The sequence below is a fragment of the Equus caballus genome, chromosome 7 (assembly GCF_041296265.1).
Source record: "Equus caballus isolate H_3958 breed thoroughbred chromosome 7, TB-T2T, whole genome shotgun sequence".
In the NCBI taxonomy this organism is placed as follows: Eukaryota; Metazoa; Chordata; class Mammalia; order Perissodactyla; family Equidae; genus Equus; species Equus caballus.
Genome location: NC_091690.1, coordinates 27160109 through 27176342, shown reverse-complemented (window position 1 = coordinate 27176342; position 16234 = coordinate 27160109). Strand labels below are relative to the sequence as shown.

The following is a 16234-nucleotide window of genomic DNA, read 5'->3' as shown; positions in this document are numbered from 1 at the left end:
TACAAACAGCGCTCTGCTGCCTGCACAAAGGAGCCCTAAGGTCTCTGGCTGAGCTGTTCCCCACACATATCCTTTGGGAGCCCAGTGACAGCTAAGCCAACTGAACCACTCTGCTTCATGGGAGAGACTTCGGTGGGTAGCAGAGAGCGATGCTGGGGACCAAGTTCTCAGCCCATCCAAGAATACCCTATCTCTAGAGATTCCAGTCCTTTGAGGGAGGCCACAACATGCTCTAAAACACTTCTAGGATTCACACAGAGTTCTCTCACTGACCTGGCACCCCTTGCTCCCTGACTCCAGCCCACTGGGGTCCTCTCCCTTGCTGACCACTTGGTCTCACACTTCTTCGGTTTAGCACGTAATGATTGTCTAAGAGCTTCCATTGAGTGATTTTCTTCTTCTCGGCTAGACTGTAACTTATTTGAGGGCCAAGACCAGGCCCTCAACGTCTCCGTCCAATACCAAATGTAGTATCTCGATAATATAATCACACAGCAAGAGATGAATAAGTATACACTGACTGATTGGCTGGCAATGCCAGCCTCCTGGCATTCAGAAAACGTCCAAAGTACTTTCCCGTCTAGCCCCTTATTGCAGCTTTAAGAGGTAAGCAGAGCATCCCCCGTTGATGAATGGAGAGGCAAAGTGACTTGTTCTAGGTCACACAGCAGTCAGGGAGGATGCAGGACCTGAACCCATACTTCCAACCTCCTCTAAAGAACGTCTCTTTAAGGCAACAGCTCTATTTATCTGCTTCCTCCGTGGAATGGGAAATAAAATCTTAAAAGGTAGATGTCAATGGGCCTTTCTAGATTCTGCCAATCCACAGTGGGAGGGGACTCCCCTTTTCCTTGGGCCCCGGGCACAGGATGTTTAGAATTCCAAGTAAGGCCTGGGCGACCATGAGCCCTCTATCCCTACTCACCAGGTCCTCCAAGTTGTAGTTCGTGAGGTCCATGTCCAAGGTTAAGGGGTAGTTCATGGCTGCAGCTGTACGTCACCAGACTGGTCACTGTCTGATGTTCAGCAGCTCTTTGCCTGGTGCCTATAGAGAGGAGGCAGCCGTCAGCTGCAAATTTAAACAAATGAGCTGCGCACCGTCTCCTGGGGCTGCGTAGGACCCACTGTCTGCCTCACAACTCATCACTTTTTTTTTTTCCACTGGGTCTTTTCTGTTTTTTTGAAGAAAAAGGGAAAATCCCCACAGCATCAGTGCTAGTCAAGCATTTCAGCTTCTTTCCCGGCAATAGTTGTCTGACTTGGGGCTTATGACTGGTATGAAGCTGCCCCTTGCTTCTCCTCCCTGACCTCCACCAGCTTCCCAATAAGGGAGCCTCACCTTGTAATTAAAACCACCACAGCACTCAGTGGGGCCATGAGGGAATCTCCACATAGAAAGGGAACAGGAGGAGAGCCCTTCTAGGACCTCTGCTCCAAGCCACCTCCAAACCCTCATCTTTTCACCAATGGGGCAACCAATCATCCAGTTGGCCCGTGACTGAAAGTCCCTTGTCCTGGGAAACCCCTCAGTCCCAGGCAAATTGGGACACCTGGCCACTCTACTTGCTACCCTCCTTCTGCCAAGGCAGGGGCAGAACACCTTCCCTTTCCAGCTCAAGTTTAGAAGAGATAATTTAGAAATTTTCAAAAGGAAAACTCTAAAACGTTACTGGAAGACAAAAATGAAATTACCCAAATTACCAAGCACAAAAAAATAAAGTCACAGAGTCGTTTTCTGACTCAAAAATAGTGATGTTCTAGCTACAAATTAACTTGATTGGCACATACATTACTAACATCATAGACTACCCAGCTAGAGCAGATTTTTACACTGGAGGATCCTGAGGTCCCTAGAGGGAGAGTAATGTCCCCGGGATCTACAGCTCACCACTGGCAGAGCCGGGACTTGAACTCAGATTTCCTGACTCCATATTCAGTGTTTTCTCTGCTACACCAGGCTGCCACTCTTATAGACTCGTAGAACCCCTTTCCTTTCCCTCAACTCTGCCTTAAGGGCCCCCAAGTGTCATCTTTGTGTTTCTTCTTCCAGGAGAGGGCATTTCCTCTCTTGGTCCACAGCGATGTGAAAATAATGACCGCACACACCGTGGCGTCTACACATGAAATGCTGTTTCTCTGCCCCACCTCAATCCTTGTTGTCATCCTCCCTTTCCAGCCAAATTACCATTTGCTGGGATTCTACCCTTTCTAGTGCCCTCCTTCACCTTTTCCTCCATATTCATCTTCCCCTTTCTCTCCAAACACCTTGCTTATAACCCTCACTTCACTCCCAAAAGATACATCTTTCTTGGGCTTCAACAACTTGAGGAGTTTTCAGCCTCTGTTTTTGCTGTTGAGGTCTTTTCTTTCCTCTATTCACTGCCTTCAGCAACTGCTTTTAAGGAGGAAGAGTCCCAGGACAAGTGGTCTGAGTTCCTCTCCTGCACTTCCGGTCCCGAAACGTTCAGGAAGAAGCTGATGTGCACAATGTTTCCTGTGTCCCAAGTTTGCTGTGTACTTTCCATTCTTCCAGCCCAACCCCGCGATATCCCTCCCCCTCCAATCCATTGAAATATTCAACTTAGCTTTTACTGCTCTAAGGACATTGATAAGGAAGGAATATAGTATAGAGAATCATATAGGAATTGGAAGGGAATTGGGGAGATAAACCAATCCATCCTCATCCCCCATCCCCTGCCCCCAGCAAATGCAAGACTCTTGTCACTACCTCTTCTTTAGGTGGGCACCCAGCATTAGTCAAACATCGCCAAGGGTGAAAAACTTGTTCCATGCGGAGATCACGTTTCAATGTAGGATGATTTAATCATTAGAAACTTATTCCTCATGCTGAGTCAAAATTTGTCTCCCTGTAATTCATCCCCAGAGGTCTTGGCTCTGCCTTCCGTCTAGACTGCCTAGCTCCTCTTCCAATAAGTACCCTCTGAAGACAGAGATCACATCCCCATTAGTCTTCTCTTCTCCAAAGTACACATCCCCAGTGTCCTCAGCCATTCTTCAAAGGATGTGGTTTCTGGGTTCCTCGCCAGCCTCTTCTTTGACCTCTGGGTGATTTCTGGCTGATGGTTCAGATATTGTCTGACTAGGAGAAAATATAGGAAGATAAAAGAGTTTCCTTGTTCAAGACTCCATACTTATATAATTGCAATTAAAATGGTTTTTCCTGTGGGCTCCCACTCCCCTTGACAACATGCCTAAGACATTTCATTTTGATGGTTCTAGTCCCTCATCTCAGCCTATAAGGGGACACTTTGGAAATGCTGCTTCAGTCATCTGTTGATGTGATGACAACTTAGCTAAGCATGCCGTCCTTGGGTCTATCCAAGTCCTGATGGAAAATATTGACAGGACAATGCCAAAAGCAGAAACTTCCTTCATGCCATTAGAAACCTACTATTCTCAGAGATCATAGAAAACTTCGTGGAAGAAGTGGGACATGAGCTGGACATTGAAGGTTTGAATAGAGTGAAGGCCTGATGTGCCTGGAGGGGAGGGTGCATGGTAGGGGGTATGGGGGATGATGAAGACTGCATGAAAAAATACGTGGAAAGAATTACTCAAGTTGTGGTGGGTGTGGTTATGGTAGTGATAATGATGATGATGATGTTGGTCGGGGCCGCAAGAGGAGGCGGGAGGAGGTTGGAGTGTGCACTGGACAAGGTGGGAATTGCTCTTGTGGCCTACTCCTCTCCTATTCTTCCCATGGTTGTCCTTTCCCACTGGTGTGTTGCAGGCGCAGAAGAGGGGTTTGGGAGGAGGCTCAGGGCTACTTCTCAGGTGCAGCAGTGGGCTGTGGCAGTAGTTTCAGCTGTGATGGTGTGGGGCAGTGAGGCATCTACTAGCTTCTAATTGGCTGATGTGAGTTTTACAGAGCAGAGGAACCTGTGACTCTCACCTGAACTCCTCTCCAGTCCCTTGACTTCTTTGTGCTTCTTGTACCACGAACCCATTCAGATATTCCTTCCTGTCTCTCCAGGTGCTGGGACATACTACAGGTTCCCAGGGCCCACTTGACCCAGCCACTGACCTTTGATGGTCAACTCAGTTTGCCCTAAATGGGTAAATATCTACTGACTAGAGGTCCAATGTTGCCTTAGAAGTTTCAGAAAGTACCCGCCGCTGGTAGAAAAGATGATCTTATGATCTTCAAACCCCAAAACCAGACTAGCCCCCCAGGATAGAGGGGAAAATGCCTAGGCTGAAACCCCTTGACTTTAAAGATGAGATGGAAGAAGTCCCACCTGTGTGTGACGATTAGATGGAGGGGATGCTTCTAAGTGAGGCAGCCCAAATTTTATTTCAATATGCAACTTGTTTGTATTTCTATGTGGGATCCCAATCCCCACCTCATGGGCAGCCTGCTGGAGGCTGGATTGTTTTCCAGGCTTCTTATCAGAATGACTGCTGGTGGTTCTGCCAAGAGCAGGCTTGTGTCTGCCTGAGGTAGATGGCTGCTTAGCATCAGCTCAGGTGGATTTTTCTCAATAATTTTTCTTCACAGTTCATGGGATATATTAAGTTTGTATCTATTCCAAATACTAGATATAATCACTTGTCTTGGAGTTCACTTCCCACGTTCCACAGAAAAATTCAGGTGTCCCCCAGAGTGTTGGGACGCAGGGAATGGGTTGGGCTTTCCCCTATTTCTTTCGCTAAGCTGAGACACTCTCCTTCTGACCTGGGCGGCGATCTTATTCTCCTCTTTATCCGGGTGTCTCCCAACTGTTCAGAACAGAGCTCCCCCGGTCCCCACCTAGTGAGTCAGCCTGTGGAAGTGCTGGGCATCCTTCTAGGCACCCAAAGAGAAGGACAGCAATATTTGCATAGCATTTGCCAATCTACAAACCCATACAATTTTTAAAGTTAATTTTACCTGATCTTCGTTTAAGTTAATCTGACATTTAGTTATATTTAATCCTCAAAACACCTCGTGTGGGAGGTATTGGCATCATCCCTGGCCATATTTTTTTGTGGGGGGTGGATGAGAAAACAGAGGCTCAGATCCTTGCTCCTGATTCCAAGGATAGTAATCGGCACAGTCAGGGTCTGAAGCCAGCCCTGTGGGCCCCCAACCCGGGGCTCTCTCCACCAGACCGTACAACCTTCTCTCAGAGATTCAGTTTTGCAAAGGACAGGCACTTACCTTGCTATCTAAAGGAAAAACTCTGCCTAAATCCTTTATGGGCTGTTTATCAGGTACTCGCTATGTGCCATGAACTGTGCTAAGCTCTTCACACACATCATTTCCTTTCATCCTCTGAACAGTCTTTAAGTGGTGGGTATTTTTATCACCTTATCACACATGTGGAAACTGAGTTTCAGGCAGTACTAGGAAGTAGTTGTGAGTCTTAACACCTCGCTCAGGCACCAGTGACCAAAAAGCACAATACATATCAACACAGGAAGCGGGGTGGTAAATGTTCTCAGTGCCGGGACCCAGCACCCACGCATAGCTCCTCTCTCATTAGGTAACAGGTAGGAGTCCTGCGGGGAGGAAATGGGCTGCAGGTGCTGGGTAGGCGCATCAAGGTTACCTCAAGGTTATAAGGGCCATGAGTGTGTCTGGGAACCTCGGCCTGGGGGTGAGCTGTGCGGCCAGGGTTAGAAAATGAGTCAAGTGCTTGATCAGGTGTTTGCATTCTGTGTAGGAGCTGAGCCCCAGCCAGAGAGGAGATGTAAAGATCAAGGGAGATGGGCTTTAGGCTCTGCCCTGGCAGCATTTTGTCTCACAGAGAAGGCAGAACAGACGCGTGTCCTCAAGTTTGCACACTCATATCTACGTGCAACTTGAGAACATTTTCAAAGCAATATATATGAATCTACCGTGTCACTGAACCTAGCGCGGGCTGAGTCCAGCAGTGTGGAAGGCATGCAGAGTAAGGAGGATCTACCAGGCAGTGCGTGAGCGTGCTGCGTAAACTGTGGAGAAAACACTGTATTTTGTATCAAAAGGCCTGGATTGGAGACCCAGCACTTCTGTTTTCCAGCAAGGCTGCTTTTAGACCAGACTCTGCCTAAATATTCTGAGACACTTCAAAGATAGAATGCCAAACAGGGCATTCCTAGGGAGGCGGATCTCAAACGTTATGCCTCAGCATCACCTGGAGGACTTGTTAAACACAGACTGCTGGGCCTTCCCTCACAGTTTGTGATTCCAGAGGTCTGGGGTGGGAACCTGAGAATTCGCATTCCTAGCAAGTGGCCAGGTGATGCCGATGTTGTCGGGCTGGGAGCCACACTTTGAGAATCACCGCCTTAGGCTACACAGGATGGTACACGGAGATGGCTTGCCCTGACACGGCTGGTATCTCAAACTGGAGCTCCCATCCCACCCCAGCACTGCTGCCAACCTCTCCACACAAATGCTGCTGTAGCTGAGGCCTCTCTAGAACAGCTGATGGCACCTCACACAATTGGCACCGCAACCCACAGCTGGTTTCCCCCAGAATACCCGGCTTCCCTGGGGCCCAGGCTGGCACTGCTGAGATTTAGATCACACCTCCCCCGACCCTGGCTAGCTCCCACCTCTGGCACCTCTCTGGTCCATCTCAGCCTCCACTCTTATTGGTGGAGCTTAAGCTCTGCTAGTTAACCTTCAGCATACCACGTAACCCAGTCACTTTGAACATGGCCCATCGTAAGAAACAGGTTTTACATCACAACCTAGTTGGCGTGTACACACACACACACACACACACACACACATAACAAATAATACTTATTCTTAGTATGTTTGATATACTCATATTTCCTACCCTTCCTTTCTTCCTCCCTCCTTCCCTCCTTCCATGTCTCTGTCTCTGTCTCTCTCCCTGTTTCTTTCTCTAATGGAGATCACTCAAACAAATTGCTTTCATGGATCCACAAATAAGCCACAATCTCCAGGTATATAAATTACAAATAAAGCTTCTCTGAGTTTTAGTGTCCTAATCTGTACACCTGTAAAATGCCTGCACTGCCAATCTTGCTCATTTGTTTTGAATAATATCATATACATATCATGTACTTAAAAAAAAAAGATAAAAGACTTTTTTCCAAACAGAAATCCTCCATAGGTATAAAGTGCTATGAAACACACACACACAGTTTTTTAAAAAAAAATTTATTTGTGTATATTTTATTTTATTTAAACGTTGGCACCTGAGCTAACAACTGTTGCCAATCTTTCTTTTTTCTTTTTTCTTCTTCTCACCAAAGCCCCCTAGTACCTAGTTGTATATTCTAGTTGTGAGAGCCTCTAGCTGTGCTATGTGGGACGCTGCCTCAGCATGGCTTGATGAGTGGTGCCATGTCGTGGCCAGGATCCGAACCGGCGAAACCCTGGGATGTCAAAGTGGAGCGTGCGAACTTAACCATTTGGCCATGGGGCTGGCCCTGTGTATACTTTAAATATCCTCTATTTTCACAGCATTGTCCCTGAGCTAACATCTGTGCCAGTCTTCTTCTACCTTGTATGTGGGACATCACCACAGCACGGCCCAAAGAACGATGCGTCATATAGGTCCGTACCCGGGATCTGAACCCGTGAACCCTGGGCCCGTGAACCGAAGCGTGCATACCCAACCACTGTGCCACCAGGCTGGCCCCTACATGTGCTTTTTTAAAGGGAAAGGAAGGAAGTTTAGACAGAACTCGGAGGGAAGGGTAAAGGGAATGCCTGAGTCCCAACAGAGGCCTGCAGGTGGTACAAGCATGTCTTGGGGAGAGGATGGTGGGTAGTTTGTCTGGACTGGAGCAGAGGAAGATGTGGGAGAAGGACAAGAGGCAAGGAAGGTGGGTTCTGAGAGGCACAGGGAGCTGTCTGGGCATTTGGATGGCAGATGGGGAAACTGAGAAATGCAGCAGATTCTTCAGCAACAGAATTTCACAATGAAGCTGGTATTTAAGGAGGTTTGTACATTTCAACTTCCAAAAAACATTTATTAATCACCCAGCTTGTGCCAGGGTTTAGCAGACTAGCCTAGTCGATGTCTTTAGTGAGGATGGGTGGTGGGTCCTCAAATAACTTATCAGTTAATTATTCCTTAAGCCTCCATTACATTCCAGGCACTGAACTAGAAGCTGGGAAAGTATGAGAATCAAAACTAAACATGACTCCCTCCCTGTCGTAGCTTACACTACGGAGAGGAGGTGGGCATGAGACAAATACACAACTCACTTAGTAATAATGATAACTTATGAGTACAAAAATCTGTAAGGGCTACAAAGAAAAGGAACAGGATGCCGAGAGAGAATAATAACATGAACTCAATCTTTGCAAACTAATAACCACAATCATAACACTCCCAGATTAATTTACAGTTTATGAAGCCCTTTCACATTCTTTGTCTCAGGAGGGCCGCATCTCAAGCCAGTGGAGAAAGCCAGCCAAGAATTCTTAGCCTCTTTTATTTGTGAGAACACCCAGGCTCAGCAGTTCTCATGAGTTGCATAAGTCTGTCCAGTTGGAGAGGAAACCCAGTCGGTTCTTCTGACTTCAGACCCAGTGCTCTGCTCTCCGGGGAGCAAGAGATGAACTGGTCCCCAGTGGGACAGTTAGCTTGCTTGCCCGAGAGGAGGCGTAAAGTGGCAGAAAGTCCATCTTCCCCACGTCCACATCCTCATTGCCTCTACATGAGGCTACAGCGAGGAACTGTGGTCAGTGAGGGGGTAGGTTAGAGGCCTTGTCTTGGGTGGCCCAGCATGGGCCCCGGCAGGACCGAGCAACCTTGAAAGGCAAAGGCAGGAAACGGCTGAAGCAGGATCATGAAATGTATTGTCAAAGGCATCCGCACTGTCTCCGGCAGTGAAAGTGAACAAGGCTCAAGGCGGAGGTGATGGGCCAACGAAACTCACCACTGCCTTCACCTCCGAGACTGGAGACACGGTGAGGCCGGCCCACCTGCCGTATCAGCACCTTGATCACGGAGCTCATCAGAGAGAGGTTTCCAAATGACTCGTCCTGCTGCCCCAGGAAGGAAGCTTTTTGCAGTGTGGGGGCTGCTGGGTGTGGGCCAGGCACTTGAAAGAGAGCAAATGATGACACAGCAGTGGAGGACAGAGCTGCTGACACTGTGGGACCAGCTCTGGGGAGGAGGCCGGGAGAGAACGAGATGGAACAGCCACCTGGCCTTACCCACCAAAGGGGACATTAGAAAATCCTGTCAACGGCTCCCTGTTAGTAAGGAGACAGGCACCAGACTCGGCAGCTTGGCATTTTAGTCCCTGTAATCCAGCCCAAATGTCCTGTTTTTATTTTTCAGGTAATAAATATTTACAGAATGTCCACTGTGTTTCCAAACGTATCCTGCTACTCCCCTTCAGGTGCACAGTCCGCCAACAACACGAACTCCTCAGTCTTCCCTCTTCCCTCTCCCTCCATCCCTTCCTGCCTCCACATCTGTGCCTAAGGCGTTTCCTGACTCTCAGCAGCGCTTCCCCACATCTCTGCGGGATCAAAACCTACACATCCTCAAGGTCCACCTCAGTGCCCCTTCCTCCACAAAGATTCTCCTAAATCAAAGTAATTGTTCCCTCCCTTAAACTTGGTCTAGCACTTTACCTATATTTCTTACTTTTTACCATGAATTGTAGTTATTTATCTACTAGACTCTCCTACGAGAGCCTTTGATGACAAAGTCATGTATAATTCATCCATTCCCCAGGAGTTTTGCACCTAGTAGGTACTCAATAACTGTCTTTGACTAAATGAATGAATGAATGAGTGAAGAGGGAATTGGGGTGAGACCTGTGAAGGGGTGGTGGGAAGTCTGGGCTGGGGCCTGGGGGAGTCTGGCTCTCCCTGGTGGCTTTCTGTGGCCTGAGCCTGCAGTACTTATCCTGGGGCTGCCAGCAAGGTCAGGAGAAGGACATGGCCTTTGAATCTCAGCTTGGTACTCAGTAGCTGTGTGACCTTGGGCAAGTCTCTGTCTTCTTCTTTATGTGTAAATGATATAGCACCTATCTCCAAAGATTATTGTGAGGATCCATATGTGATCAATACATGAAAACACCCAATACCTAGTAAGTGCTCAATAAAGATTATTAACTAGTTATCCAAGTAAGAGTAACTTTTAGCCTCGTTCCTTAGGTGGAGGGGTGGGGGGAGTGGTCATTTGCCTTGCTCTTCTTTGTGGTAGAGACATTTGTGTACTTATCGATTCTTTCCTAGTAGATTACAACCTAGCACAGTGCCAGGCACAGAAAGTAGAGTCAGCAGGCCATGGAAGTTTGATGAATGGGGGCCGGCCTGGTGGCGCAGTGGTTAAGTTCGCATGTTCTGCTTCGGCGCCACGGGGTTTGCCGGTTCGGATCCTGGGTGTGGACATGGCACCACTTGGCAAGCCATGCTGTGGCAGGCGTCCCACATATAAAGTAGAGGAAGATGGGCACGGATGTTAGCTCAGGGCCAGGCTTCCTCAGCAAAAAGAGGAGGATTGGCAGCAGATGCTAGCTCAGGGCTAATCTTCCTCAAAAAAAAAAAAAAAAAGAAGTTTCATGAATGGATGGAGAGACACACATGATAACTGAATCAATAGCCTCTGGAGTCTAAAATCCTACTTCCAGTTAATCAAGGTGCCCTGGAAACTAAATGAACATGGGCTGTTGCTGTCACTGATGTTCTGACTCAGGCAGAGGAATTCTAGTCCTCTGGGCACGTAATCCAGTCCAGTGATCCTCCAGGCCCCCCGCTGGGTGCTGAGGTGGCGGGGGGGGCGGGGGTGCCATTGAGGCAGTGCTAGGAGAGAGGCTGGGCAATCATCCTTTGCTTGATGGTTGACCCAGAAACAAACTGGCACTTTTTTGCCCTTGCCAGGCCTGGAGTGAGGAGGAAAAGGCCACTATACACTGTGCCCTACAAACTAGCCCGGTGTGTGGAAAATGGACATTGGCATGGGCTTTATGGCTATGGAACTCACTGTCCTGGAGATTGGTGTGGAAGGCTGATCCCCAGTCAGCTGCAAGGAGAGGACTCCTTGGGCTGGGCAGTGGGCAAAGAGAGTGGCTGGGGAGGTGCCTGAGGACAGGGAAGAAGGAGCCCCAAACTGGCCTCGACAACTTCCCCTGTACCCAGTTGTTCCCTGAGGTGAGCAGAGTTGGAACACATCATAGAGAGATTCTCACAACAGCGGCACGGAAGGCTTACGAAGGGCTTTCTGTAATCTGAGGCTAGTGTGCAGTGACACAGCATGTGTGGGTGTGCCCTTGAGAGAAACCAGCTTTGCTGCTGCCCAGAGATGGCGGAGCTGGGGGAATCTACGGAACTGGAGGGCCCTTGGGAAGCCACAGTCTCTCTCCAGTCTTTTTTTCTCTAGGCAGACTAAATCTGTGTGGAACTGGCACTCAGTATCCACCCACACTTTCCTCCCTGTGCTGGGGGTCTCTGATAGGAGTTTTTACAGTCCTGCTGGAAGCAGGGAGAAGGGAAGGTGGTGTTCCCCTCACCCCATTTGCCCCAAAACTGGCTGGGGACTTTGGGATGTGTCACCTGGAGCCATGTCCTCAGCGGGCAGGGGGAGCCCTCCTGGTCTCTCTCCAGCCCCAATATCTCTGTTTAAGAGAAGGAACTGGAGCCTTTAGGTGCGAAAAGAAAGGGGAATTTTGTTGCTGTGGGGAGCCTTTAGTTATAGACCACACTTTGTTTTCTTTAAGGATTTTTAAGTGTTTCCTTCTAGCCTTGTTTTAAAAAAAATCTAATTGCACAATATAAGAACACATTATTTTTGTAAATGACTTAAACATTTTAGAAAAATGTTTAATCAATACCGACAATGTACTCCCCTTCTCCCCAGGAATAACTGCAGCGACGAGGTCAATGTATCTTTCCAGACCTGTTCCAGGCGCATAGAAAAGATAAGGTATCGTTTTGCTTCGTTTTTCTATAAAGGATGTCATGTTGTTCATATTTCAGTAAGTTAAAATCTTATTTTATTTTAAAACCCACAGTACATGTAGTTGGAAAACAGCAGAAAAAATCAGTCCTGACGCTATGATGAGAATTAATATAACTTTTGTGCTCCGCCTATGCTCTTATATACATCTTGCAAATTTGCAATCATGGTAGATGTGTGATTCTGTAGGCTGCCTTTTCATTTAGTGTGAGCTCGCAGACATTGTTTGGAAGTTTTTAGCACAAAATGTCAATGTTTAAAATTGTTCTTTTTCTGACTCTGTTTCTAAAATGTTAAAAGAATAATTAGAGCTAACAGGTATTCATTAAATTTACTTAACCCACTACGTCGAAGGAACCCACTATGTGCCAGGTTTTGTCCCAGGCTCTGAGGATGCAGAAGTGAGCAAAAGAGACAAAGATCCTTGTCCTCAAGTCTTCACAGAGCTTATTCTCTAAAGGGAAAAGACAGATAATCAGCATAGTAGGTAAGTAAATTAAATAGTGTATTAGATAAATAGAACATGAGAGGGACATATGTGCTATTAAAGAAAGTAAAGAAGGAAAGGAGGATAGGGAGGGCTGGAGCTGTCAGGAAAGATGTAACATTTAGAAAGAGACTTTTGGATGAAGATTTGAAAGTGTTAAGAGAGTGATCCCTGAGGATAAAGGGGTAAAAATGCTTCAGGCAGAGCAGCTAGCAAGTGCATAGATTCTGAGGTGTGGGAACACACAAGGAGGCCCATCTGGCTGGACCAAGGTGGGCAAAGTGTTGTGTAAAGAAGATGACGGCAGACATGCTGGGACCAGACCATCTAAGGCGTCATAGACCCTGGTGGGGACTTTGGCTTTTACTCTAAAACAGAAAGTACTGGGGGTTTTGGGAGAGAGGCTTGTCATGATGTGACCTTTGTTTAAACAGGCTCCCTCTGGATGCAGCATTGAGAATAGACTAGAGGTGAATAAAAACAAAAGCATGGAAACCAAGAAGCTATGCAGCGTAATGATGACGGTGGCAAGGACGAGTGTGGTTACAATGGAGGTGGTGAGAAGTGATCAGATTCCAGGTATATTTTGAAAGTGGAGCCAACACAATTTGCTAAGCGCTAACTCCAAGGACTTCGGCCTGAGCAGCTGGAAGGATGGAGGTGCCGTTAACTGAGATAGGGAAGACCTTGGAAAGAGCAGGTTTAGGGGTGGAGATGAAGAGTTCAGTTTGGGGCACTTTAGGCTTAAGATATCTATTAGATGTCCGAGAGGAGTTGTCCATCAGGTAGTTGGATATTCAGAGTAGAGTTCAGAGGAGAAGAAGGAGCTCAACTTGTAAATTTGGAACTAACCAGATGGTATTTAAAGCCAAGGAAGTGCGTGTAGGCAGAGAAGAGATGAGGGACTGTGGCCTAAGGTGGACCAAAGCTCAGAGGTGAGGGAAATGTATTCATTCATTTAATCCTCACAACAACAACCCTCTGAGGAAATTACTATTATTGCATCATTTTACAAGTGATGAAATTGAGGCATAAAGAGGCTAAATAGCTTGTCAAAAGTCACATAGCTAATAAGCAGCAGAACTGGGGTTTGAACCAGCCAGTCTGGCTCCAAGCAGCATCCACTTAACCTCTAGGTTATATGGGTGGGTTCTGTTAATGACCACATTTTACAGGTGGGGACCCTGAGGGTTAGGTTAAGTAATTTGCGAACACTGGTGGCAGAGGCCGGCTGTGAACTGTCTCACTGACTCTCTGCTTTGAGAGATCTCCACTTTTTAAATTACTCTGCCAAATGACTTGCACAACATTTTTAAAGATGAGGTGAAAGCTTTCTGCGTCTTGCAGCTTATAGCTCTTAAATGACTGCTCTCCTACTCACACGTAAGACTTTTCTGGCTTATTACTGAGCTTGGAGAAATGGGACGCCAGGTGTAGCTGCCAAGGCAGCCTCAGGCCCTAGTACCTTTCCTCTTCCCCTCTCCTGGTCAGGAAGGCGATGGTTGGATGTGGTTCCTGACTTCCTGTAGATCAGGTCTTAAGGTGGTCCTATGGAATAGGTCTGTGAGGCCATCCACAAGTTGCTACCCTTCCCAGACTCAGTTTCCTCTTTAGTAAAACAAGCAGATTGGGTCAGGACAGTGGTTCCCAAAGCTGGCTGCATACCTGAATCACCCACCTGGCTATTGTTCAGAGCCTATGGTGCCCACAACAGACCTGTTGAATCAGACTCTTCCTGGGTGAGGTCCAGGCTTATATACGGTGGTTCCGACACACCCTGGGTTAAGAAGCCCTGGATAAGATGACCTTGAAGGTCTCTTCTCAGGTATGTGTTCTGTGGTTCTGGGACCTCCCTCACGTGGGACTCTGCATCTCTGATGTCTTTCTCAGGGCTCAGAGCAAGGTGGAACTCTGAGAAGAAGGCAGGAAACCTGAGGTCTTATTCCAGTGAGGCCTGTAGGTCAGCTCCAACAGATTGCTTCCTCTCTCTGGACCTCAGTTTCCTCATCTGCAAGACTAGTTTGTTGGGGGGAATTGCCCTAGATTCATTGACCCAGCAAGTATTTATTGAGCGCCTACTCTACTGTACGCCAGGCTCTACGATTCACTGGGTCTGAGTCTAAATCAGGCAGAAGGGTGACATCGTAAGGGGTAAGGATGGGAGGGGGGCTGCTGCCAGGCAACCAGTCCTGGTTGCCTAGACTTCCAGGCATGGATGCCACAGATCCCTTTTTAGTACGAGCATGATGGTCCCCTCTCCCTGGCCCTGGAAGCTCCAGCTTGTCTCCACAGCAACAAGCAAACTCTCTGGGTTCAGGAAAGGAATCATATGCAAAACTGGTCAAATAAAAATCAATGGCTTTTCTAGAGAATCACAAGTTCTAAAATATTAGATTAAACTATCCCATTTGAAATAGCACAATTATGACCTTACTGTTCCAAGTGTGGTTCCTGGCACTGCAGCCGCGTCACCTGAGAGCTTGCTAGATATGTAGACTCCTAGGCTCGCCCCCAGGCCTGCTGACCTGGTCTGCTTTTTAAGAAAATCCCCAGGTGATTAATGCACATTAAAGTTTGAGAAGCACTAAACTAAGAAAATACGGCCTCAGAAAACCCTTGACGAGAAATGTGTGACACTATAAGCGGGAAAGCACGTGACTTCCCCAAGGGACAGCATATAGCATATTCCTGGATGGGGCAACTCAGCGGTGTGAAGACGTCAATTCTTACTGGTGTGGAACATGTCAAAGTGATTAGTGAAGTTCATCTGAAAGAATAAATGGACAAGAACAGCTTTTTTGTTTTTTTTAAGAAAATAAAAATAATGAGATGGGATTTGCCTTATTGGACAGAAATGGTGTTAAATAAGAATTCAGGTACTGGAGGAATTAGGCTTGGGTTTGAATCTGGCTCCACCACTTCCTGGACATGTCACTGTTATAGACTGAATTGTGTCCTTCCAAAATTCGCATGCTGAAGCCTTAACCCCCTATGTGACTGTATTTGGAAATTGCTCTCTCTCTCTCTCTCTCCCCCAGGGTGAGCACAGAGGAAAGGCCATGTGAGGACACAAAGAGAAAGCGGCCATCTACAAGCCGGAGAGAGAGCTCTCACCACAATCCAAACCCTGCTGGAAACTTGATCTTAGATTTCCCAGCCTCTAGAACTGTGAGAAAATAAACTCCTATTGTATAAGCCACACAATCTGTGGTACTTTGTTATAGCAGCCTGAGTGGACTAATACAGTCACCTTGGGAAGCATTCCTAGCATCTCATAGCCTCAGTTTCCCCACTCAGTAGAGTGGGAATAAGAACACCATTTATAGCGTCATTATAAGTATGAAATGAAGTGTTGCGTGAAAGCACTTTGCACAATGCCTAGCCCTTAACTGCTGCTCAATAAATGACAAGTTCACTGACAACAACTGTGGCACTGGGGTAAAAATTTAGAGAAATATCAACGGAGCAGGACAGACAAGCCAGTAACACACCTCAGCCTTTGTATAAGCTCCAGGAGTGAGAAGAGAGACTACTTTTTTATTCACGTTGTGTCATTTCCCCCATGTAGCATATGTATGGCACACAGTAGCTGATTAAAAATATTTGTTGACTGCCTAAATTAGAATGTAATACATGCGAAGGAAGGACTCATAAATCAATTGGTGAAACAAAAGACTATTCTTTGAATGGTGTTGGGAAAATTGCTGATTTGGAATAAAATAATTAGATTTTATCATTTCATCCTATAAAGGGCCTTTTAAACTTTTTTGACCATGACCCACAGTAAGAAATATGTGAGACAACTCAGCTGAGTAAATGTGCTCATAAGTATAAATTCATAATTAAAGCAAAAGTTCCT

General features: G+C 47.0%; 1 protein-coding gene and 1 long non-coding RNA gene across 5 annotated transcripts in view; one reads left to right on the top strand and one right to left on the bottom strand.

The window, feature by feature from the left end:
• CXCR5 (C-X-C motif chemokine receptor 5) overlaps nucleotides 1-2400 on the bottom strand; it is a 13382-nt gene extending 10982 nt beyond the window's left edge. Inside the window, exons 1-2 of one of the 3 annotated variants that reach the window (XM_023644938.2) lie at nucleotides 2226-2400; nucleotides 926-1045 (exon numbers count right to left, since the gene is read on the bottom strand). In XM_023644938.2, the coding sequence (XP_023500706.1) occupies nucleotides 926-982 (57 nt within the window). In that variant the 5' untranslated portion in view covers nucleotides 983-1045; nucleotides 2226-2400. Of the gene's footprint in view, nucleotides 1-925; nucleotides 1046-1339 lie in introns of all 3 variants that reach the window. The other 2 variants (XM_023644939.2, XM_070272860.1) reach the window with 2 other exon arrangements.
• Nucleotides 1-16234, top strand: part of LOC111774225 (uncharacterized) — an 18123-nt gene extending 1889 nt beyond the window's left edge. Inside the window, exons 1-5 of one of the 2 annotated variants that reach the window (XR_002809080.2) lie at nucleotides 11224-11577; nucleotides 11790-11855; nucleotides 12243-12375; nucleotides 12810-12954; nucleotides 15414-16234. This is a non-coding gene — a long non-coding RNA (uncharacterized lncRNA). Of the gene's footprint in view, nucleotides 1-11223; nucleotides 11578-11789; nucleotides 11856-12242; nucleotides 12376-12809; nucleotides 12955-15413 lie in introns of those variants that run through there. The other variant, XR_011440493.1, reaches the window with a different exon arrangement.